This window comes from Leucopleurus acutus (genome assembly GCF_964270905.1).
Source record: "Leucopleurus acutus genome assembly, chromosome: 2".
Lineage (NCBI taxonomy): Eukaryota > Metazoa > Chordata > Mammalia > Artiodactyla > Delphinidae > Leucopleurus > Leucopleurus acutus.
Window position 1 is genome coordinate 82,041,386 of NC_139143.1, and position 25,277 is coordinate 82,066,662.

Consider the following 25,277-nt stretch of genomic DNA (forward strand, 5'->3'; position numbering starts at 1 on the left):
CACACAGCTGGCCACAGGAGCCCCTGGAGCTCTCCCACTGGCTTTTTCCCCAGACCTCGGCCTCCCCATCCCTGCGCCACCCCCAACTTGCGGCAGCTTCCTACTCTCACATCCCTCTCCTTCTTCTCTTTGGGCCAAGGAATGCCTGGTTTCATCCTCTGCGGAAGCCAGGAGACAAGAAGTGAGACTCTTCAGCTTCTGTGACAGTAGAAGGTGCGTGTGTGCGCGTGCATGTGTTGGCAGGGAGGCCCACTAAGTCTCCCGCACTTTGCCCAGGACAGTCAGGAAGTGGGCCAGGCAGGTAGGAGGACAAGTGTGTGGTGTGTGCGTGCTCCCCAACCCCTGCCCCACTGGGTGGGTGGGCCACCCTGGTGTCTAGCCCGAGGAAGGTACAGGGGAGGTGGCGGGAAGCCACAGCCCCCACGCAGCCCTCCAACCTTCCCGCCTCCTTTAGGAAGCGCTGGACCGTGTCCACTCTCCCAGCCAAGAGAGGAGAAAAGGTGGAAGGAAGGCAAGAAGGTAGGAAGGAAAAGATATACAGCTGTGGCCCCATTTATCTGGGGCTTTTGGAAAAGTGCCTGTGATGGAGGGAGGGGCCTCTGCCTTCTCGCCCTCTCCGCCCCACCCCTGGCAGGGAGCACGGGGGTCCAGCTGGCCCTGCTTTCCGCAGGTTGAGCGAGGGGATGGTGTCTGACCCCCCTACTCTGACCCTTCCTCCTTTTGGATTAGCCGCGTGGTGGCCTCAGGAGCACGGGGGAGGGGAGCAGGAGCCACCGGGGATTAGAACTGCTGTGGCAGCAGGAAACGGGGATGTCCGGCCCCCACCTCTGAGGGCAGCTCCTGGTGGGCAGGGGGGTAAAGTCGAGAGGAAGCCCAGATCCCAAGGGAGCTGCTTATTTGTAAATCACTTTGGGGGAAGGGTAGAATAAGCAGATGTCAACAATAGGAAAAAACACGGCCAAAGGAGCAGGACAGGAGCCCTTTATATGGCAGCATCTCTTGGTGTGTTGAGATTGAGGACTAAAGAGCCCCCGAGGGTGGAACTCACTTCTCTCTTCGGAGCTGAAGCAGTAGGCAGGACAGGGCCTCTGGGTGCTCTGTGGGGGAGGGGAGAGGCTGTTCAGAGGAATGCAAAGTTCCAGGAAGAAATCCTGGCACCTCTCCCATCCCCCAACCAACAGCCACTGCAAAGAGCAAAGATAATCAGCAGGAAACCAGGAAGAGCAAGCCCCTAACCCACTCCTCCAAAATCCCGAGCCCCCTGAGCCCCAGTCTAGCACCTGGCTCAGAGGAGGCCTGCAGGATACACCTAAAGGGCAGAGGCGACTGACAGGGAGCCTGCCTTTTCACACTTGGCACTTTGGCGGGAAGGGGGCCGGTGGATCTGGGCTCATCTAGAAAGAAGCTCAGAGGCCTAAGCCTTGCAACAGCTGGACTGGGAGTGCCCTCTCCCTGCCGTGTTCCACACCCACAACCCGACTCACCTTTGTACTTGAGGTGCTGCAGGATGGGGATTATGGTCTCCAGGGGGATGTTGTGGGCCAGGAAGAGCTGCCAGGCACAGTACTGCTCAAAGGTTTCCCAGTCCAGGCTCTGGACTGAGGAGACAGAGAAGAGATACCCTCATTCATAGTCTCAATCTCCCTCCCTCCCTCTCTCTCTCTCTCTCTCACATACACACACACACACAGACAGGGCTAATCCACTGACTATCAGCACCCCTGGCAGGGATGGTATAGGGGTGGAGACAGTGATCCGAAGACTACAGAAACTTTCCCTTTCACACAAAGCATAGTTCCAAAGCCTTCTCATACAGCTTCTGTAGTCCCATCAGCCTTGAGGCTGGAGGACCAAGGGACTTTCACAGAGCAAAAAACAGATCCAGACAGACATTGCCTGAGGCCACACGGCAGGGTGGAATGACATTCTATCTCATTCTCGGCCCCGGAACCAGCTTTCCTGTTACTAGAAAATACACAGGGCTGCCACCCCTCTCTCTTCTCCCTGGGCACCTCAGGGCTTTGCTCACTTACTGAGTATATTGAGGACTGAGTCTTTTCGAAACATGACCAGGTTCCCCATCATCACATGGCAGACCAGCTCCTGGAGCTAAGGGGGAGAAGAGGAAGAAGGCAGAACCCATTTGGTTCTAAAAGAGGCCAGGAAGCTTGTATGGAAGCAGAAGCAGGAGGGCTCATTCAGGGAAAAAACCAGAGGAAGTGAAAACCTAGTCTTAAAGGAATGGGGAGGAAATGGCACATGACGGATGCCAGGGGCTTTGAAGGATGAAGGGGACTAGCAAAGGAGCAACTGGCTTCAGTGGTAAACACAGGCCTATTCAGAGCAAAAATAGTTAAGAAAAACTACCCCTTGTGTCCTGATGGCGGAGGGAGAACAGGCAGCTTCTCTACTTGGATGTAGTCTGAGCCTCTGAGCCATCCCAGCCTGTGCTGAGGGAAGGGCCATGGGGGGCGGGATTACAGGTGTGGGTAGGAAAAAAGCAAAGGAGGAAGGGCTCTTGAGTGCTACGCTTCCCCATCTATGAAGGGGGCAAATGAGCAGAGAGAAGGAGCAGAAACGGGACCCCAGTTGAGGCCTGAGAAGGGACACAGGCCAAGCTACAGCCTCGTAGGGACCTATGCATGATAGAAAGGTCAAATAGAGATGGTCTGACCATTTTCATTCTGAGCCAAGGGGAAGACAGACTGAGAGCTTAAAAACGCAATCCCCTCGGCTTCCCGAAGAACGGGAGTGCCCCCAAAATGTGGACAATAAGGGGAACTCCAAGCAGGACTGGCATGGCCCCAGCTCGCCTCCCAGGGGCTCCGCTTTCCTTCCCAGCCCCCAGGGCCTAAGGTGCACAGAGCTGCAGCCAGGAGCAGGGTGCCTGAGAACACAGGCTCCCTGTCTGCAGGCTGAGGGGGAGGCAGAACCCCGTTTCCCCAGGCCTCTCGGGATGACAGCTCTATGTTCACCTGTGCTGAGTCAATAACAGCCACAATCATGTTCAGCAGCTCCCCACTCCGCAAGGTCTCATCTGGAAACTGGAGGAAGAAGAGGGAAAGTAGGGCATAAGTCCAAAATGCACGCCTCAGCTTTCACCTCATAATTCATCGCCTCTCCCTACCACATGCTCAGGGGATGCTGGGCTAGCCAGACATGGGGTCCTAATATAAATCCCTAAACAAAGATCCAAGAGTTATGAAGCTGGGAATTTAATCCTTAAAGAACCCAAGTTTTTAAATCTGTGTGTGCACACAGTGTGTGTGTGTGTGTGTGTGTGTGTGTGTGTGCACGTGCCATGTGTAAGGAAAGGAATGAGGAGCCATCTAGAGACAAAGCTAGAGCTGAAAGGGACTGGACATGGTGGTTAGTTAGCTCTCTGTGGAGTGGCGACAGAATTAGCATTTGCATCTCTGGCAGCAAAGAAATCCAGTCTATACTAACTCTTGCCAAAGACGAGAAGGTGTAGAGAGTGTATATATTTGGGGAGTGTGCAGGGTATGGGGTAGGCAGGGTCCCTTCTGGAGAGGCCAGTTCACCAGGGAGGGAGCTGGGCATCTGCATCCCTCCTCCCTCCAGTTTTTGGCTGACATCACTCTTCCTCCTGTTATGCCCTGATTTCCCTGTTCCTGGTAACTTTCATCAAGAGGAGGAAGAGCTGATACCTCCTCCTATGTCCCAGTTCCTAGAGGAGACTCTTAGTGAACCAGGGAAATGAAAGGTGAGTCTCCACTACAGAGGCCCCGGTCTTTGAGAACCATTAGAAAGATTGGAGGGTGAGCCATCAGACGGCAAGAGGGCTTTGGATACGTGAACACGGATCTGGTCGGGGGCCCTGTCCTGGGTCCAGAGGATGGGGCCAAAGCACAGGAGACAAGTGTATAGGCCCAGACCCCAACTCACACAACGAGAATTCTGGGGGTTTTAGAGATTTTTCTAATTGATAAAGAGAGGTAGAAGGAGGGGACGGCTGTGGTGTGGGAGGAAAGGGCCTACCGAGGCCAGCAGGGATGGGGAGAGGAGGGTCAGGGTTGTGTGCCATGAGATAATGCAGTCTCCCGTGAGCCCGCCGGCACTGCTGCCCCATCCCCGTGGATATAGATAGAGGTGCTGACCTCTGTGTAGATGGAGGGTGTGAGGTGGCACAGCAGTCGCACGTCGTCCTCCTGGCAGGCCTTCATGTCCATCATTAAGCAGGTGTGCAGGTCGCCCAGCTGGGTGGCCTGGGCAAATGACTCGTACAGGTTCATCTTCCCTGCGGCGGCTTTGCTGCAAGACCAGTTGGGCCTCAACCAGCAGCCTGACCCCAGTCCACAGTCTCAAACATCTCCTAAGTAGACCCTCACTCTAGAATCCCTTTGCTGCCCAAGATGCCCTGGGCTAATCTCTCTCATGGCCCCCCCACTGCCTCCCCCCCAAGGACTTGGTGACTTATGGGAATTAGGAGACACACTTCTTTCTCCCCATCTTTCCCCAGTGTTCCAGACAGGGCTCAAACCACAATTAGTGAAGAAGCTACTATCTGGTGACAGTAAAGAACAAGAGAGAGAGAGGGCTCAGGTCAGGTTAGAGAAAGCTTTCTCTCCTGCTCTTTGGGCTGTGAGCAATGAGGGCAATAACACACAGAGACCCCGAGACTCCTACCTCACACGATATACAAAAAACTTAACTCAAAATGGGTCACAGGCCTAAATGTAAGAACTGAAACTACACAACTCTTAGAAAAACACATAGGAGTAAAGCACAAGTGACAAAAGAAAAACTAAAGTGGACATGATCAACATTTAAAACTTTTCTGTTTCAAAGGATACCATCAAGAAACTGAACAGACAACCCACGGAATGGGAGAAAATATTTGCGAACCATACATCTGATAAGGGACATGTATCCAGAATATTTGAAGAACTCTTAAAAATCCACAAGAAAAAGACAAATACCCAATTAAAAAATAGAGGTTCGAACAGAAATTTTTCCAAAGAAAATATGCAAATGGCCAATAAGCGCATGAAAAGATACTCAACATCATTAGCCATCAGGGAAATGCAAATCAAAACAGTGATGAGATACCACTTCATACCCATTAGGCTGGCTATAGTCAAAAGCCAACAAGTGTTGGGGTGCATGTGGAGAAATCAGAACGCTCACACTCTGCTGGTGGGAACATAAAATGGTCGCATCACTTTGGAAAACAGTTTGGCAGTTTCTTACAAATTTAAAAACAGTTACCATTGGACTCAAAAATTCTATATACTCAGGAAAATTGAAGACATCTGTCCATGCAAAAAGCTGTACATGAATGTTCACAGCAGCTCTATTCACAACAGACAAAAAAGTGGAAACAACCCAAATGTCCATCAACAAGTGAATGGGTAAATAAATCGTGGTATATCCATACAGTGGATTATTTAGCCATAAGAAGGAATGAACTACGGATACACACTACCAACAGGGATAAACCTTGAAAACGTTAGGCTAAGTGAAAAAAGCCAGTCATGAAAAATCAAACACTGTATGATTCCATTTATATGAACTATCCAGAATAAGTAAATCTATAGAAACAGAAAAGCAGATCAGTGTTGCATGGGCTGGGTGAAAGGGAGAATGGGAAAGTGACTGCTAATGGGTGTGGGGTTTCTTCTTGCGGTGATGACAACGTTCTAAATTAGACAGTAGTAACAGTTGTGCATCTTTGTCAATATACCAAAAACCACTGAATTATACACGTTAAAGCTGTTATTAACACACACACACAGAAGGCCCTGGTGATGACAGCAAACGGGGACGGGGAATCAGGTATGGTAGGACAGAGGCTCTCCAGGATGCTTCCCGGCACCTTCTTAAATGTGGGGACCACACCCACCTGGCCCTTAGGTAGTAAAGCAGGTGGTAGCCAATCTTGGGCTGCTTCTGATACAGCTCAGAGAGAAGGTCCAGAAGCAGAGAGAAGCTGCTGTTGTCTTCCTGCATCTGGCACAGGTTCCTGGAGTGGGAGATGGGAGTACAGAGGACAGCTTTACCTGGGGGAGACTCTCCTATGGCACTTCAGGGGCCATGGCTATCTGTGCCCACTGCATACCCCTCCTCCTGGAGAGGGAGCCCCATTACCCCAGGACAGAAGCAGAAGTGTGCTGACAGGGAGGATGGATGGCAGAGCAGCATCTCCTACAGCTGGACCTAAACATGAGGTAGAGAGGCTTACCTAAATATTAGGTAGAGAGGCTTCCCCACAGATTCCTCCAGGGACCTACAAGAGAAGGGTGATATATGAGAGTCCATGTGAGGGGAGGAAGGGTGGCTTGCAGGCCGATATTATGGACAACCAGCTTGAGGCTAGATGCCAGCCTGCTCCTTTCCTAACCAATGTTAAACTTCCCACTGCCCCGGAGGCTTGCTTACAGAGAAACCAGGTTCCTAACACTGAGCCAAAATCTAGTTGTTGTCATTGCAAGTGAGATTCTTGCCCTTCAGGGCGGTTCCAGCCAAGGGTCCAATCCCACCTGAAGCAGCAAAGGCTGGGGCTGCTGGGTGCAGCAGCAGGGGCAGGACGCACAGGAGGGGTGCTAGTGCACTGCCCCAGTGCGCTCGCTGTTTGGCAGGCAAAAAATAAATCCTCGTTTAAATGAATCAGTATGTGTGAGAATAAAAAGTGAAGAGATGATTTTTCCCAAGTCCTCAGCAAGGTGCCTCTAGGACTTGGGTCATCCTTCTAGCTCCCTGAGGCCGAGGGGTGGGGGTGGGGTGGGGGAGTAGTCAGGAAAGATGAGCCTTACTCCTCAGTGATCTCCTCGGGCAGCACCTCCCCTCGAAAGTGGCCCTTGAAGAGCTCCTGTAGGCAGGAAGCGAGGACAGACAGCTGCTCCGAGTCAAAGTCTTCCTGGGTGGTAAGACAAGGAGGGACTATCACCACCCAGGCCCAAGCCTCACTGCCCCCACTACCCAGAGCCTCTGAACTCATCGGCTTCTCCCTCCAGGATCAGCCGGCCCCTCCCCCATCCGAGGGGGACCCATCTAGAGTAGGGGAAGGAGGCAGTCAGATGCCTGTGGGGCTTTAAGCTGGGCAGGATGGGCTGCTTCCTCCCTTAGGGGGTGGGTTCCTCCTCACCTCCAGGACCTGGTCCACGATTTCCTGCATGACCTCACACTGGGCCTCTGTATCACTGCAGTGCAGAAGGGAGAGGAAATCTCAGGGACGTAAATGATAGCAGAGGGCAGGACACACACCCAGAACAGCGTGCTCAAGCACACTCCCGTGCACAGAGAAAACAAAGGAGCTCTGTGGGAATCAGGGCTGTGGCTGAGGAGGCCTCAGGGCAGAATCTGCTGCTCTCTGGGCAGAGGCCAAAGACACGGGAAATCCCCATAGTCCTGCGCTTCAGGTCTCAGAGGCTCTTCTACTCAGAACCTTGGAGTGAGAGCCTGGGATGCTGGGGAACATGGCTGCCCCCTCCCAGCCCACACCCTCCAACCCAAACTGCAGAAGGCATCTCCCATGCAGCTTCAACCACCTCTCCACACACTCCCACCACATCCCCTCCAAACCCACCACTCTGCCACCCCACTAAGCTCCAGGTAGAAGCCCAGGGCTGGACCTCCGGAGTTTGAGAGCAGGGCGGGCACCCACCTCCCCTTCTGAAGCTGGAGCACTTTGTCCCTCAGGGACTCATCCAGCTGGTCAAGGTAAGGGGTGATATCGACTGGCTCTTCCACCACTGTCTCCTTGATTGGGTGGAAGCGAAACTCTCTCTTCTTTCCTGAAGAGAGTGATTTAGGAAAGAATTCACTTGGCCCAGACACGAGAAGCAGAGACAGCCCCCTGAACAGTCTGGCCCTCCTGACATGCGCCTCGTGTGCACCGTTCACTCAGAGCTGTGAGTGCCTGAAGCACTTCCCTGAGCGTGTGCGTGTTCTAGCCTCAGGAAGCAAGAGAGGGCAGGGACCACTTCTCCTTTTTACCCTCCTGCTTCAGTGTCAAGTGCAGGGTTCTGCACCTTGGAGTCTCATCCAGGAATTCTGTTAACAAAACTAACTCAGAGGCAAAGATGACAGAGAGACTGCAGAGAGGCTGCTCCTGCCAACCAGTCCTCTCGGGATTGACACAAGCCTGAACTACCTCTGCTGCCAGCCTCACCTTTGCTGTTGAGATCCTCCTCATCGTCACTAAAGGCTGCCTCTGCGTTGTCATAGCAACTCTCATCCTTGTCTGACATGTGGTTGTCCATCTCCATGGAAACTGGCTCCTCAATTTTGACTTGGGAGTAAAGAAAGACAAGGCATTATTTGATGGCCTCCTCTGTCCCATGCTCCTGGGAAAGGGCGACTAAAGGACAAGTGGAAGGAAAAGGAGTTCATGACCTAAATGGAATATGAATTCTGGAAGGACAGGCGTCTTGTCCTTAACCCTCCAGGGCTTTTGGTGGGGATTTTGCTAGGAATGAGAGCAGCACAGAACCTGCCTCCTCTATGCTCAGCTGAGGATCAGTGAATAGATAAGACCAGGTACAGTCCCAAGTGCTCTTTAATTTAACACTAAGTTGGGAGGCTCTGCTTGGCTTAAGCCCTTACCCCAAAACAGAAAAGGAAGGGTGTGTGTGTGTGCGTGTGTGTGTGTGTGTGTGTGTGTGTGTGTCTGTGTGTGTGTGTGTGTGTGTCTGTGTGTGTGTGTGTGCGTGCGTGCGTGTGTGTGTGTGTGTGTGTGTGTGTGTGTGTGTGTGTGTGTGTGTGTGTGTGTGTGTGTGTGTGTCTGGAACTGGAAGCAAGATTTGAGACCCAATATGACAGCCTCTCATCAGAGGCCAGGACCTGGGGCTGAGAAGAGAGAAGAGATGGGCAAAGCTTAAGTGAGATAAACACACATTCCATGAAGGCCTTCTACCTACTGAGGAGAGGTTAGTAAGAGAAAAAAATTGGAGTTAAGAGAGCAAGAGAGCTTAGTGAAAAGCAGATAAGATTAGATGGAGAGGGAGAACCAAGGAAAATGACACAAAAATGAATAAAAGAAAAAAAGAAAAAACTAGGGAAAGAAAAATTGAATGGGACAGTGTCACAGGGTAGAGCACTACACAGGGATGACATCCTAAACAAGGGCTCTAGTCTGAGCACCCTGGATGTCTCCATCCCTCTTTTGAAACAGGTGATGGAATGGATGGGTCTGTACCTTCCACAGGTGGGCTGGGAGAACTGCAGAACTCAGGAAACTTCTCCCTCAGCATGGCCCGCAGCTCCTTATCCAATTTAGGGTTGTCAAATAGGGGAGCCAAATGCCTAATGGGGAACATGAATGAAGGTCAATATCAGAGCGCCTCACTTCTAACGCAACATGGAGTTAAGCAAATAGGTTTAAGCCCAACTGGAACAATTGGGCCATACTCAGATCCTTAGGAAGGGTCACCAGGGCACAGGGAAGGCATTTGGTGCCCTCTGCAAGAGAGAAATTCCTCTAAGAGTCAAGAGGACACATGCCTAGCAGTCTGCGGTGGAGCCAGTACTTTTTATACCTCTTGAGGGAAAGGGTCAGCAGTGGTACAGCAGTATCTGGATGTGCCCGACCTAGTGAAAAATGAGACAACAACCCATTTCCCTGCCCCACAGACACATAAAGTCCTTACGCCAGGACCCGTTTCTCCACAATGTGATTGAGGGAGGAAAAGACACCCTGCCGCACATGGCCCTCCAATGGTGGATAGAAGTTGGGAATGATCTGGAAGGGAAGAAGAGGAGGAGCGAATGAGCACAGGACTTTCCATCCAGAGTGTTCTGCTGAACTAGATCTAAAAAGCTGCTTTGGTTTTAATCAGGAGACACTGGGAAGTATGGCTGCAGAAAGGACTGGAATGTTCCTGACTGTCCTGTGCTGCTAAAATGGGAAACTCTTACTCAACCTAGCTGCTCCTCAAGGAGACCAGATTTTACCTTGAGTCATCATCCTTGAAGCTGAGAAACCCAGTGGAGACATGGAAAGATTCAACTGGAGACAGTGGAAATGAGGAAAAGAAGCATTCACTAACTTGGGAGATAGGACCCATGGCCATGACCCACTTCTGCTCCCACAGTCAAGGGGCACTGGGAAGACCTATGCACTGACCTACAAGGTTAGAAGGGACACACACTTAACTCTGCTCAGGCAGCATGGGGAGAAAAAAAGGCCTATGGCACTTACACGGCACATGAAGTCCAGGAGTGTGGCAGTGATGGCTGGGTGGGGCTTCATAGAGTGATGCATGACCAGGATGGCTGGCTCTGGAGAATGTGGAATTAAAGGGTCCCCCCACATCAGACAGTCTATTTCCACCTCCATAAAATGAGGTATCAATATGTATGAATGGCTCCAGAGAAAGCTATGTCTATCCCCGCCCCCCTCGTCCTGCTGAGCAGACCCAAAAGCAGACAACCCCCAAAACAGCTCATAGCCCTCGTCTCCCTTCTTGTCCCCAGCATTCAGCTTGGAGGAGGGAGGTAGTAGGAGAAGAGAAGCAGGAGCTAGGACAGTCTTTTCCTCCGCCTGGGCCCTCCCCACTCAAGCCCAAGCCTAAGGCTATGGGGCGAAGGGGGTGGAATGATCACTTAGCCTCATCAAAGCAATTTTCCTTTTAGGTCAAGGGAGCAGTGATGAGGAACAACGGAACTGCTCCCAGATAAGCTGCCTCCACACCACGCTGCCCTCAGATTTATGGCCGCTATCACTGAGACAAGGCAGCAGGGCTTGGGGGATGGGGAGTGCTGCTGCCTGGTCTTGGTCACATACCTATGTTCATAATGCTATCCTTGTCTGGGCTAAAGAACAGCCAGTCGTAAAACAAAGCCAGCTTGGCATTAGAGGCAGCGACGTTTGACTGGAAAAAAAAGAAGAAAAAAGAGGGCTAGTTTCATCAACCAGCTCCCTTTCCTTCAGAAGCCCAAGGCAGATTCCAGGGCCCACATGACTGCTCCATCCATGAAATTCAGTTTCTAGTGAGACAGGGTAGAACCCCCCGCAGGGTTGAAGGCACCCAAATCTGTATATGAGTGTGAGTACCCTGTGGTCTCACCAACCAACGGCCTGGGTTCTCACGCATTCAGTAGAACACATCCTTGATCCCACAGGGAGAACAGCTGGGCCTAGCGGGGCGGTCCCCTGATCACCCCTGAGCTGAGACACTCAGACTAGCCCTGCAGCTGCCTGTGCTGAGCTCCCCAGGCACATTCCTGAAGGAAAGACCCTTAGGCATAGCTTGTTGTTATATCTGAATCAGCACATTCCAAGGACCCAGTCAGACGGGGGAGGGGGAACTCTGTCAGAAGAGGTCAGAGGGCAGCTAGATGCCAGAGAACAAGTTTCCCACCCCGGGCACAGGGAGGAAACGCTGGGAAGGAAATGGCTCCACTGCGGATTCACTATGTTTGGAGAAGGGAAGTATCCAGAGCTGATGCCAAAAGGCATGGAAGTGAGGGTCTAAGGAACACAAGACCTGAATCTGAGTCAGGAACAATTCAGAGGAATAATCACATGTGGTTTCTGGAAGCTGATAGGAAAGACAGGGATGCCTCAGAAACCCAGGCTTGGAGATTGGCAGTAAAGGTATAGACGAACCTGTTCAACCCTAAACCCACGTGGGAAATAAAAAGTGTAAGTAAACTTCTAGAGACACTAAGGGAGGCGGGGCAAAGGCTGAGACTCTCAGGAAGAAGAGAGCGAAAGAAGGGTCCTTAGCGGTCGGGTGGCCCAGAGGGTCAGGAAGAAGCATGGAAGTGTGAGACACAAGGGAAAGAGGGGCCCTTCACCACCCAACAGCCTCCACCCCATGCCCAGCCCCTCACCGTGCATGTAGTCAGAAGCCAGCCAATGATGGCCCACCGGGGCAAGATATCTGAACTCAGCACTTCATTAGAAGGGTGGACAACCCCACAGATGTAGCGAATGAGGTCACAGCGCAGAGACTGACTGTCTGGGGTTGACAGGTACTGGCGCTGGAACCAATCCTGGTATCGCTTTTGTTGACCAAACCGCACCTGGGGGAAGAGGACGTTAGAAAGAAAACTGGGAAGGGAGGGTGGGGTCTCTGGACAGAGGGAAATGAGCACCATTCAACTCTAGGCTTGACCTAGACCTCAATTTCTTCCCACAACTTATTCATTAATTCGTATTGTCTCTCAAGTCTCCCTGCCTTTGGGAAGACATCCTGATTTAAATCTTCCTTGATTTAAAAAAAAAAAACAACGTTGTCTCCGCAGCACTGACTGAAAGCTTCCTGAGGCTGAATGACCTAACAGGATCATTATCCAAAGCATACAGACTCTCCAAACCTTGCATCAAGTCCCTCCCCTAAACAGACTCTAAGTGGATACAAACAGCAACCCTAAGGGGAAAGATCTAGATTTCCTCTTCTATTCCCAATTTAACCAAAATAGAAAGCAGAAAGGTTAAAAAAAAAGCAAAAAAACACTAAACCAACACCGTCCAATAGAACTTTCTGCAATACAACTTTCTAGATGGTGGCTATTGAGCGCTTAAAATGTAGCTACTCCAACTGAGGTATTGAATTTTAAATTATATTTAATTTTAACTAATTTAAATTGCAACATGTGGCTAGTGGCTACCACATGCGACAGCCCAGATCTAGACAGTTCTCCTGTATGACTTGGGAAACCGTAAGTTGGCTACAGCAGTGGTTCCCTAACACCAGACTGGCTGCAGAGGGATTGCTGCCTGGAAAGTCTGTTACAAATACAGATTCCACAAGTAGATTCTCTGGGAGAGTAAGACCCAGGAAGGTGTATTTTTTTTTTTTTTTTTGCAGTACACGGGCCTCTCAATGCTGTGGCCTCTCCCGTTGCGGAGCACAGGCTCTGGACGCGCAGGCTCAGCGGCCATGGCTCACGGGCCCAGCCGCTCCGCAGCGTGTGGGATCTTCCCGGACCGGGGCACGAACTCGTGTCCCCTGCATCGGCAGGCAGACTCTCAACCACTGCGCCACCAGGGAAGCCCAGGAAGATGTATTTTTAACATGCTCCTCAAGCAATGCTGCCATAATTCAGCCATGTTTGGAAACCAAAAGGCCGTAGCTCTCTTCCTGAGAGGTCATGGTTCACCCAGAGGAACCGTGAGTTTAATTTCCCAGAATGAGCACTCTCACTCTACCCTTTCATAGCACATTTCACGCTTGTAAATTACATTATTTGTATACAAGTATTGGTTTAATGACTGCTTTAGGTAGACTGAAAGCTTCACAAGAACTGGAATTGTAAGCCTTGCTCAACACCGTATCCCCAGTTCTTAGCTCCATGCCCAATCACACACTTGACCACCCCTCCACCCGGCAGTAACCAAGCGTAGGACATCTACAGGCTGAAGGAAGAAGCCTAGGCCAGCACCTGCAGCTTCTCTTCCTGCTGCAGTAGGTTAGCTTACCCGGGATGTCATGAAGAGGAGCTTAGTCTCCATGTCTGGGGTTAAACGACATGCTAGGAATTTTCGAGATGTTCTTGACTGAAGAAGCTGTAGGATACCTGAACCAAGGGTGCAAGGGAAGAGAAAAGAGAAGGCTGAGGACCAGAAGGAATAGAAAGCAGGTGGGCAACCTGAGCCAGGTACTGATGGCCAGTGGTCTTGCTCATGGGGAAATTCTAAGACATGACCAAGAGGTCGAGCACAGGTATAAGTTGGGGTTCTAACCAGCACCTGAATGATCTGCTCCAACCAACCACCATCCCCAGGACCAAGATATATTCATTCTTTTCTTCTACTGGCCATCCAGAGCCCCCTACTCACTTCACTCCAGGTGGCAACATGTGGGAAAGTTAGGGAAAAATACGGGGAGCCCTAGCCTCTCTTCCTGCTCCTGACCGTCCCATCACTGGGTCCTGGGATCAATGTGGGTTGTGGCATAAGCACGAGCTCTGGAGTCAGACAGACCTGGATCCAAATCCTGCCTCTGACACTTACTAGCTGTGTGGCCTTGGGCAAATTACTTAATCTCCTTGAACCTCATTTTCTTTACCTGTAAACATGGAAAGTAAAATATCCATCTTACAGGGGTGTCCTGAGGATTAAATGAGTTAACATACATGAGCCTAGCACACAGTAGGCACTCAAAACAACTCAATACACGTTCAATATAAGAGCAGTACAACATAAGGTAAAACCAGGGCTTTCTTCTCCTTTCCTGACTACTGCACTGATGTTATGTGTGCACATGTACGCGCACACACGTGCGTGCTGGACGCGGGGTGGGCAAAGCTGCACAGTCACTGTTTAGACCATGAGGACCCTGGGAAGGGGAAGGGAAGTGTAAAGGGCCTTGCTGGCAGAGGCACACAGAGACTCTTTCCCTCCCCCAAAGAGGATTTTGGCCAAGCTGGATCCTTGGAATTCAGAGGCATGACTGCTCCTGGGGAGAAGCCTTCGCTTACAGGACAAATTCCAGCCCCTCTGCTGACTCAGTCTCACAAGCTGACCTCTGACACCCCTGACAGACTCAGTGAAGCTGGAAACCGGTCATCAGCTCCCCTCTTGAGCCAAAGAGCTGCCGGGACAGGAGGAGGAGGATCACAGCTCTCTGTCTCACTTTCTCTTAAATGACAGCTGGAGCCTGCCAAGTAGGGGCTGTCTGGGAGGGAAGCACCTGAACTGTCTGTGTGCCCTGCCGTTCCTACACCCAGCTGTGCTTGGCAGAGACTGCCCAGTCCCAAGCTTCCTCAATCTGACTGCCAACGCTCTCCTATCCACCAACCTCTGCCCTCTTGACACCACCTCTCAAGGACAGGCTGCCCCAACCCTTGCTTACCTGTGAACTGAGGACTCAAGGCCTGAGGGTTATGGATAATATCTTTCCAAAGCAGTTCAAATTCTGGTATCCTGGCAACATTCTGAAGTAGTCTTACGAGGTCTCGACCAATCATCAAACATTCCATGAACTAGATGGGGGGGATGGCAGGAAACAGGAAAGAGCATAGAAACATGGATTGTTTACCTGTTGCAGGGAGGAAGGAACAACATGTTCTAGGCAGGGGAGGAAAGAGGGTCGAAGGGGTTATACGATTTTTTCTGGAACCAAGGGTTGGCTCCAAGCTGTTCAGGGGAAGACAGCTGAAGTGGGGGACTGATATCAAGGATGAGAGGTTACTGGAAACTGTGGAAGCCCTGCTGGTTTTCACATTAATCCGTTGCCCTGTCCTCCGAGAACTGCTTCACTCCAGGTCAAGGGATACTAAGACTCAAAAAGGCTAGGGCTGGCAAGTTGAACCCCAGACATCTTACCCCAGAACTTGCTTGGTCCAACAGAACATTCCGTGGTAATGGAAATGATTTCTATCTGTGCTGTCCAAAAGGATACCCATTAGCCACAGACGGCTAATGAGCACTTGAAATGTGGCTAATTCAACTAAGGAAGTGAATTTAAAATTTTTATCTAATTTCAATTAATTTTTTTTTTTTAGGCCATGCTGTGTGGCATGAGGGATCTTAGTTCCCTGACCAGGGATTGAACTATGCCCCCTGCATTGGGAGAACAGAGTCTTAACCACTGGATCGCCAGGGAAGGCCCTAATTTCAATTCATTTTAATTTATACTGCCACATGAGGCTAGCGGCCACTGCATTAGACAGCTTAACTCTAGCATCTGTCTCCCTTGGGAGATCTGACAGTGGACAATTCTCAATCCCACGTGATCCTGGCAATTACCCAGGTGGGTAGGTGGGGGAGACAACCTAACAGTGGGAACACAAGACAGCTTCTGTCTGTGGTGTGCTGTGCAACAGTGTTCATGAAGCTGACCAGGAAAATCCCTCGGATGCCAGCGTAACCGGCAGCATTCTAGGAACCAGGGCTACTCCACACTAATTTCTCCATCCTTCTATCCTCATCTGTCTTAGAGTGATGAAAAAACAACCGACCTTGAGCCACCTCCATCTCTCCAACACAACACCTCTGACCCCAGGTCACCACACAGAACAGAAAGAGGTGTCCCATCCTGGGTTTCACTTCCCCACACTGTTTTTGTCCTCACCCGCTCCCGAAGCAGTGAGATGCAGAAGTCCACCTCCTTCTGCCGCAGGGCCTGCAGCTGGGCGGTCCCATGGTGGTCCACGATGAGGCGGAGGTATGTGTAAACAGCCATGGCAATGAGGATGCTGCTCTTCAATACCCATTCCCTGCAGGGAGGGAAGACACTGGCACCTGTACTCCGTCTAGACCCTCCCAATTCACCCCCACACTTGGCTCCAGTGCCTCACAGATGTTTGATGACTAGCACTGGGAGTAAGTTTTTGGTTCCTTAATTGGCCGCTCCTGCTGTCGTTAACTATCTTGGACTATTAACTGGCTAAGGTAGGGACAACTTCCCCCCACTCTACCAAGTGCCCGATAAAGGCTAAGTGCTAAATAAAAGCAATCTCTCTAACACGTAAGAACTTAGCTTCCAATAAAATAATTTTGTTTGTTGACTCCGTCACTCAAACATTAACTGAGTGCCTATCGTGTGCCAAGCACTGTCGAGGTACAAGGGACAGAGATAAGCCAGAGCTTCTGCCTGGCTCAGACTACAAAGAAAAAGGTTTGGAAGTGTCCCTCAGTCAGTGGTTCGTAAAGTGTGGCCCAAGGACCTCTGGGGATTACCAAGACCCTTTCAGGACCCTGGAGATTTCAGAACACACTGTGTCAGCTTGTCATTAGCAGCCCACCATGTCACAAACCTTCCCCTGGCTTGCTCTCTAGCCACTGATCCCACACTCCCAGTCAATGAGTCACCTGCCTTAAATCATAACCTGAAAAGAAGAACGAGATTTTGGATAGCAAACCTATTTTCCCGGGAGTTTTAGACGTTCCCTGAGGAAAGGGGGAAATGAAAGAGTTGTGCGTTCCCTGCTGCTTGAAAAGGGGTGTTAAGACACAGTAGGGAGATTACAAAGACTCCAATGCTGGCTCAAAGCACCAAAACTGGGGAGCTGTCTCCCCCAAGCAAGTAGTTTTTAAGGGCTTTGGCACCCCTGCTGGAAGGCAGGGAACCAGAGGAAGAAGACAGGGAGTTTAATTAATCCAACCAGGCAACATCCTGATTCCGGAAAAGTGCTCAAGCCACCTAATTAAGAGACTCTGGCCTTTTCCTTTCACAGAATGAAAGCAGCAGCCAAGGACACAGGGATGGGTCTCCCTCCCACACCTGCTATCTTTTAATTCCATAGCCCTAGAAACACTTGGGAAGGAGTGACAGGGAAGGTGTGGAAGAGGACAGTTTTAAACTTCTAGGGACTCACTTGCAACAAAGGATGTGAGTTTTTTGGAGGGCAGGAGAAAAGGTAGGGCAGTTATCTGACACCTGTACACTAAGACTGCACTCTAACTGCCCAAATGAGCGGAATTCTGCTTTAAGGTATGGGAACAGGAGGTATCTGGCACCAGGGACAAAATGAGAAAAATCACTTTTTAGGAAGATTTGCTAGTGATGAATGTAACTGAATCCTGGGATGGGGTAATGAACAGAAAGAGAGATGAAAGTGAAACCCTCTGACCCAGGGCGTTAGGAAGGTACAGCGACGTAAGAGAAGCAGAGACCTGGTAAGAAACCACTAGGATCTCATGTGCTGTGTGCTGGTACCAAAGACGGAAGAAGTGCCGCCAGCCGCACCTGCAGCTGCGCATCCAGGCCCAGGGCACTAGGTGGCACTGCTCGGCAGACCTGGCCCAGCTTTCAAGCTCCGGCAGAGCACAGAACACAGCCACCTCTTTCACAAGTGTGAATAGGGGAGGAGGTCCACTCTTCTAAACCATCGGAAATATGGAGGTTATCAGCCCTCTCAATCACGTGACTACTCTGGTGTCCTCTCCCAGAATAGACTCTGAAATCAAGCAACAGGAAGACTGAGGCCACAGGACTCAGAGGTAGGCCTCACCCCCAAACAAGTTCATATATGGAACAGCCCTCATATTTTCTGGTCCTTTACTTTGATGGGGAAGGGAAAGAATCAGCTGGAAAGCCTCATGCCCTCTGCACCACTGGTCTCAGTGGCCTCCTCACTCCCACCACCGCCTGTGCCACTTCAACAAAAGGGGGGCATGGGTAGGATGGATAGTCTTGGAAGGGAGAAAAGGGGTACCTGCCAGGCCTGGGTGGCTGGCTGGCCCTACTCTGCTGAGCTCATTCTCCCCCACCTCCCCCCAAAAGATAAACATTCCATGGAGGTCTGGATCAAAAATAAACCCTTATCAGATGAAACGAGTTTTTCCTGGGCTCCGAGAGATTTTAGCAAAGACCTTCTTTCCCACTCCTTCATCCCTGGGCCATACCATGGCATTAATTCCTTCACTTGCCACCAATACACTGGTCTCTCCCTCCCCCACCTCATCCCCTCTAACCTAAGGTGTTCTTGGGCCACTAACAGTCCTCACACAACCGTTGCATCCCCATTCCCCACACTCACACCCACTGAGGCCATAGCTGGCTCTTGCCCCACCCTTCACGATAGACTCTACCTCTGCTCCATCAGGATATCCAGAACACTCTCTGCCAACCAGATATTTTTTGCCGTAACATCCCCACCTGATCAAAGGGGGAGAAAACAGAGAATCAGAATGGCTCTGATTAGTGACTCAGCTAATCCAGTACACTTCTTCACCATCCTACTGGTCCATCCCTAACTGTTATCCCATCACTGATGTTCTGAGTGCTGGAAAGACTGTCTTCTGTTCTGTCACACTTTAAAGTTTCCCCCTTTGACTCCAGAGAGAAGGGAAGGGAAGGTTTGGGATTTTTCCAGAAACCAGAACTGCTACTTTTCCATAAACAGGGGGTTGGAATGGGAATACTTTGACCCCTGAAAGGGAATGTCTGGGAAGGAGATATGAAAAGCCCATGCTTGGAAAGAAAGGATGGTATTTCAGACAGGGCCTGAGAAGTGCAGGTGGCTAGCAAGAGCTGCGGTCCAGCCACTGGATGTCCCAAATCCTATGTCAGGCTCATGACAGGCCAAGGGTTTCTTGCTTCCAGGTATCACCGTCTTGAGTGCTTGCTATGAAACTTCCTGGGGCTGAATTAAACATTCAGTAATGCCAGACCAAAGTCTTAGGATGAGAAGTGGGGACTCCCTATTTGGGAGAAGCCAAACAGGGAAGAAAGTACCAGGAGAGTGGATAAAAACAGCCAGCACAACAATGCTATGCCTTGCCCCAGGTCCTAATTTAAAAATTCCATGTTCACAGAGTCACACATCACATAGATTAAGGTTTATACACATCACAACAGGAGCATCAGTGTTGTACAAAATCCTGAAGAGGAAGCAAAGAACCAAGGGGCAATGGTGAGATAGAGAGGCAGGGTCATTTTTAAACAAACACATGTAATTTTGGGGATAGAAGTAGCAGGGGCAGGCCTCTTGGATATTCAGTGGCTCAGACAGATGTCACTGATGCCAAGAAGATAACAAAACCTAAATGTCAGGGTCTGTTCTGTGACACAGTTCGTCCCTCAAACTGGCCCCAAGTGTTCAGAACATTGAGATGGAGCCAGAGAAGATGCCTGGGTTTCTGAAAGTACAGTGTGATGAGAACCAATTATTTTGCCCTTACTTCTCTCCCCATTCCTTCCAGATTCTTCCTGATCCAATATGCCACGAAACCCCAGAGTGAGGACTGGTTACAATAGGTCAACTATTTGATACCAGGCCTCGAGTTTGGCAGGACGGAAAAGGAGGCAAGACTTATTGCTTCAAAAGGCCCCCAGTAATTTTTCAATTTCTTTCTGCAACATACGTGGCCAGAAGATGCCTGGGTCAAAAGGAAAGAGTCTAAGCAATCCAGGAATCAAGTCCCTCAGGTACTTAATCATTCTCCATTGCCTGGATTTACGCTCTGGGCTGCTCTCCTTTCTTCTTTACATTCTTGCCATCCAACTCACCGGCAATCTGCTTCATGAATGTCATGCAAACACCATCGGCTCCCAGAACCCCACTCTTCACTAGTTCCCGTACCAACCACACCAACTAAAGGAGAGAGGAAAAGACAGATGAAGAGAAAGTCCTGTGAATTTGAGAAAAGGGCTAATCCAATCACATTAGAATTTAGGTGTACAAAGGTAGTGGTATGTTACCCCCGATTCCTCCTTCCCTTCCCCTTAGGAGAGGATCCATTCTGTTAAGTCTCTGAGCTGGATCTCTCTTTTCTTTCTGGCCTTACCTGAGTACGGCAGGTATCCTGCAACTTCAAGTACTTCTCCATAAGTATCTGGTTGATTTTATTCAGGACAATATTCATGCCGTCACGACTCACCAGAGCCAAGTCCCGGTAACACTGTGAGAAGTGAGGTTTGTGAGCAGCCAGCAAGCTGAGGACAGGCTCCTGATCCCACTCATTATGGGCCCCCTGCCCCCTGGACTCTCCAACTTGAATACCACCAATGCGATATGAGTGGCAATGAAAGACTTTCCACTCTGGAAGGCAGCTATGTTCACCACTGTACCACCAACGCAAAGACTTTCCACTCTGGATGTCATCCTTCCACCCCAAGCCTACCCCTTGCTCCGTCACATAGGGTGGGGAAAAGGGACTGACCTACTCTAATAAGGCGGAAAAGCCTGCTAAGAAAGGCTCCCTGTCCCCTACCTCCCTTCTTAGGAAGCGTCACACTGTTTGATGCCACCAGCTGAGCAAAACAGGTGGAGGCCATCTGCTTTTCATCTGCCAGTAAAAGGTCACTGCAGAATGGGTTTGGTTGAATAGCTTGGAAAGGATCTCAAAGAGATTTTTAGACTTGTATTGACACAGCCAGATGAAGTAAAAGGCTAGGAGTATTAAGGAAAGAGGCTTCAGAGACCATGACCCCGGAAAGAAAGGGCAGAACCAAACCAAACTTCCTTAACTAAACACCTTTCTACTTTTCTCTGGGCTGCCCTTTGCTTCTGCCAAGTATTAAAAAAGGAGGGGTTTTAAGCACACCCAACTCTGGGGGAGGTGAGGGAAAGCATGCCAATTTCCTCTGAGAGCTCTTGTTTCTCTTCCCGCTAGAGCTTTTCTCACCCTGTCTCTCTACAGAGACCAGACTCCTGAAGGACCATCTTAGGGGACCTCATTAGCAATCTCCTTAGCCTGCTGAGTTCTACACTGTCCGGGTCTCAGTACAAAGGGTAAAATTTAGATAGGCAGTATCCCACAACCTTAGAAGGCCAGTAGCAAGGACAGCATCAACAATAATAGCGATTATAATAGGGAACATGCATTGGCGTTGTGCACAAACTTTATATTCTCTTTATTGCATTTGAATCACATAATCACCCTATTTATTAACATCTCTGTTTTTACAGATGAGGAAACAGGCACAGAGAGATTAAAGTGATTTGCCCCAGGTCACATTAGAGATAAAAGGAAGACTCAAGTCCCAGCACTGCAACTCTACACTCCATGCTCTTAACCACCCCATACCACCGTTAGAAATAACTAAAAGGAAACGAGGCTGCTGGGGATGTAGGTAAGCGTTTAGAGTGGCTTTGTGACTACTACATTTCTAAACTCGTTCATCCTAAGCATTCAAAAGAGAAGTGCTGATATTCCTCAAGACCCCTGCTCCCTGGCCTTGGTGTGTCTAGGGACTCCTAAGAGATTAGCTATTGCTACTTCCACTTCCTCTATTGTCCTTAAGCCAAAACAATCTATCTGATAAAAATACGAACACTTAGAGAGTCCCCCATGTGCCATAAACTTTTCAAACCCAAAGGAGAATTTGATTATCCTCTGAATGCATCTGCAGAAGGAGGGCTGGGAGATCAACAGTACAAGCAAGGGAACAAGAAAGAGATAAGAGAACCCAGTGACCTACTGCCAAGTGCCCGTGAGTAAATGTGGTTCAGCCCTGGAGCCTCCCCTGGAGGAGTGAGTGACAGGATGGGCAGAGGACTGAGGGAAGCAGAGGCAGAAGGGAAACCTATGTCAGGCCAAAGATAGAGACACTACTAATTAGTAGTGGAGGAGCAGAGAGGAGAACAGAGAGGAGCCCTGTCTGTTCAAAACAAAAGCAGAAATCCCAGAAATGCAGAAGAGACCCAGGACAGGGAAGGAGGACAGCCCCTCAGGAGACATAGGGTCAGATGAAGCAAGCAGATTCTGTCTGCCTAATTCCATGCTCCATCTGGGACCTTATCAACCACAACTGCTGGTAACACATGGCAGCTCATGGTACCAGGAGTATCATATTCCTGATGCTGCAGTTGTCTCTCCAAACTCTGTGCCAGTTTGCTGCCTGGCTTGGAAGATAAGTAGATGGGGAAAAAAACTCAGTGGGAAACAGAGGAGAGGTATTCTCTCAAAAGAAAGGAGAGGTGACAGAATGGTGCTGAGGTAGCGTATCTGTCCTGTGTTGGGAGTAGCGATATTCCAGCCTAGGCCCTCATAGCCCCCAGCTTTCTTTCTGGAGCTGCCTGCTGAGAGAAGCATGAACCAAGAACTGCCAGGGCCTGGACTTGACCTTTGATGAAGAGGGAACTTGGCATCGATGTTAAACCCTTTCCTATCACCTGTATCTACTGACAGCGAGAGGCTGCACAGAAGCTAAGGCCTCCAACTTAGCCTCCCACCACATTGCAGTCCCCCAGCCAGGCCTGCTCCCAGCTATTCAGTTCAGACATCAAATAGGAAATAAACTCAAAGAATATAAACACAAGAGCTGCCAACGCAAGTTAAGAAGGTAGAACTGGAACAAGATCCACGCCATGCATGTTCCACTCTCCACCAATACCTGACTGCTCTCTCCTTAACTAAGTTCTCGTGTTTAGCTCCATCTACTAAGAAGTCCCAGAGAGCTGGTCCTAACTCTTTGAACCTGCCTGCCAGCACTGACAGCGGCTGCTCAGCTCATGCCTTCCCAGAGCAGGTTTCTGATGTGTTCAAGACTCAGTTTCCACTACCACCTTCTCCAGCATCCCCACCTCCCACCTCTCAGGCCATGGAGATGTAGGAACAGCAGAATCTCCAACCCACCCTGAGGTTTCTGTTCCAGTGACAGAATTAACTCCAAATAAACCCTTAGGAAACACTCCCCCCCTTTTTTTTTTCTTTAACATCTTTATTGGATTATAATTGCTTTACAGTGGTGTGTTAGTTTCTGCTTTACAACAAAATGAATCAGTTATATATATACGTATGTTCCCATATCTCTTCCCTCTTGCGTCTCCCTCCCTCCCACCCTCCCTATCGCACCCCTCCAGGCAGTCACAAAGCACCGAGCTGACCTCCCTGTGCTATGCGGCTGCTTCCCACTAGCTATCTACCTTAAGTTTGGTAGTGTATATATGTCCATGCCTCTCTCTCGCTTTGTCACAGCTTACCCTTCCCCCTCCCCATATCCTCAAGTCCATTCTCTAGTAGGTCTGTGTCTTTATTCCTGTTTTACCCCTAGGTTCTTCATGACATTTTTTTTTCTTAAATTCCATATATATATGTTAGCATACGGTATTTGTCTCTCTCTTTCTGACTTACTTCACTCTGTATGACAGACTCTAGGTCTATCCACCTCATTACAAATAGCTCAATTTCATTTCTTTTTATGGCTGAGTAATATTCCATTGTATATATGTGCCACATCTTCTTGATCCATTCATCCGATGATGGACACTTACGTTGTTTCCATCTCCGGGCTATTGTAAATAGAGCTGCAATGAACATTTTGGTACATGACTCTTTTTGAATTATGGTTTTCTCAGGGTATATGCCCAGTAGTGGGATTGCTGGGTCATATGGTAGTTCTATTTGTAGTTTTTTAAGGAACCTCCCACTCCCCTTGTTTAAACTGAAGCCTAAAACAATGCATTAGGATCAGTCCTCATCAGTAACTCCTACCTAAAACTTTTGCAGTACAGAAAGTACTTTGTAAGATAATCACCCTTTTAGGGAGAAGGATTAAAGCAGTAAGAGGTCACAGATTCTTCCACCATACTCTGACCTGGCTCAAGGCCTCTGAATGAGTCCGTGCCTGATAGTTCCTCACTTGCCTAAAACTGTATCCTCCTGGGCTTCCCTGGTGGCACAGTGGTTGAGAGTCCACCTGCCGATGCAGGGGACACGGGTTCGTGCCCCGGTCCGGGAAGATCCCACATGCGGCAGAGCGGCTGGGCCCGTGAGCCATGGCTGCTGAGCCTGCGCATCCGGAGCCTGTGCTCGGCAACGGGAGAGGCCACAACAGTGAGAGGCCCGCATACCGCAAAAAACAAAAAACAACAACAAAAAAACTGTATCCTCCTAAGTCCTGTCTCCAACCCCTTTGTCTGAAAAGGCCTGACCTGGGGGCCTGTCAGCCTAGGAGGCTCCTAGGTAGGGGATGTACTTGGAAACCTCCAGCATGTTCACATAATCCTGGTGCAGCTATCAACCAACTATGAGACCCAAGGTGAGGGCCTGGGGCCACCCTCATGGGGCTGTCATAGAGCAAAAAGAAGACAAGGTGCTCTAGTTCCTTGTCATGTCTGGATGGCCAAATTCATGACATAATAAGCATTTATAATGCACAGCCCTGTGGCCTCTCACTGCCAGGTCAGGCAAAGAGCTAGAAATACTACAGGGCCCTGCCCCCTTCACTGAAGTTTACTGATGTACCCTAGCTGATTCAGATCTCACCTGAAACACAAATAAAACCAGTGGGCAAGATGAATTTGCACTAAGATGACTAAATAAGATTTTAATTGTACGTATAAAAACCCACCACGTGAGAGAAAACTAAACCTTAACCCCAACCCTTCACCGCCATCTTTGCCAACACTTTCTTTAAAATAGAGGGGCTAGGCTGGATCACATTACTGGTTAACAACACTAGATTGGAGACATTCATTTGTCTTCAAGGATCTCGATGATAAATTCAGTATGAAAATGAAATGCTAAATTTTTTTTTAAAGATGTTTTTGATGTGAACCATTTTTAAAGTCTTTATTGAATTTGTTACAATATTGCTTCCACGAGGCATGAGGGATCTCCACTCCCCGACCAGGGATCGAACCTGCACCCCCTGCATTGGAAGGCAAAGTCTTAGCCACTGAACCACCAGGGAAGTCCCTGAAATGACAATTTAACTCAACAATGTCCCAGCCCAGAAATGGCCTGGGAAACCAAGGGCATTGGTTCCCAAGGCCATTCACCAACTTGTGAATACTTGCTACCCTACCACCCACCCTCACCCCAGATCCTGCTCCAGTTGGCATCAGGAGTACAAACACATCAGGTTGCCACGCCCGTAAGTCCTTCCCCTGAGGTTAATTCCAACAGCTAGGCCAGGGGACCATGAGCATCCGTCCTTGTCCTTGGGAATGATTTTCCCTTGGTTTTCCTTGAA

The 25,277-nt window shown here is 49.7% G+C and overlaps 1 protein-coding gene and 1 long non-coding RNA gene across 3 annotated transcripts in view; one reads left to right on the plus strand and one right to left on the minus strand.

Annotated features, from left to right (window-relative positions):
* Positions 1 to 25,277, minus strand: part of INTS3 (integrator complex subunit 3) — a 39,684-nt gene that overhangs the window by 2,852 nt on the left and 11,555 nt on the right. For both annotated transcript variants that reach the window (XM_082862849.1, XM_082862848.1), the window contains exons 4-25: positions 20,144 to 20,257; positions 19,866 to 19,950; positions 18,446 to 18,512; positions 15,984 to 16,128; positions 14,763 to 14,892; positions 13,388 to 13,485; positions 11,797 to 11,988; positions 10,745 to 10,832; positions 10,160 to 10,239; positions 9,609 to 9,700; positions 9,158 to 9,264; positions 8,132 to 8,251; positions 7,625 to 7,754; positions 7,106 to 7,160; positions 6,774 to 6,877; positions 6,203 to 6,247; positions 5,864 to 5,983; positions 4,119 to 4,272; positions 2,976 to 3,044; positions 2,034 to 2,109; positions 1,485 to 1,598; positions 1,049 to 1,097 (exon numbers count right to left, since the gene is read on the minus strand). In XM_082862849.1, coding sequence (XP_082718975.1) covers positions 1,049 to 1,097; positions 1,485 to 1,598; positions 2,034 to 2,109; positions 2,976 to 3,044; positions 4,119 to 4,272; positions 5,864 to 5,983; positions 6,203 to 6,247; positions 6,774 to 6,877; positions 7,106 to 7,160; positions 7,625 to 7,754; positions 8,132 to 8,251; positions 9,158 to 9,264; positions 9,609 to 9,700; positions 10,160 to 10,239; positions 10,745 to 10,832; positions 11,797 to 11,988; positions 13,388 to 13,485; positions 14,763 to 14,892; positions 15,984 to 16,128; positions 18,446 to 18,512; positions 19,866 to 19,950; positions 20,144 to 20,257 — 2,234 coding nt within the window. The remainder of the gene's footprint in view (positions 1 to 1,048; positions 1,098 to 1,484; positions 1,599 to 2,033; positions 2,110 to 2,975; positions 3,045 to 4,118; positions 4,273 to 5,863; positions 5,984 to 6,202; positions 6,248 to 6,773; positions 6,878 to 7,105; positions 7,161 to 7,624; positions 7,755 to 8,131; positions 8,252 to 9,157; positions 9,265 to 9,608; positions 9,701 to 10,159; positions 10,240 to 10,744; positions 10,833 to 11,796; positions 11,989 to 13,387; positions 13,486 to 14,762; positions 14,893 to 15,983; positions 16,129 to 18,445; positions 18,513 to 19,865; positions 19,951 to 20,143; positions 20,258 to 25,277) is intronic.
* Positions 145 to 5,683, plus strand: LOC309977005. The gene is made up of 3 exons (XR_014327021.1): positions 145 to 213; positions 455 to 519; positions 4,810 to 5,683. It is a non-coding gene; the product is annotated as an uncharacterized lncRNA (long non-coding RNA).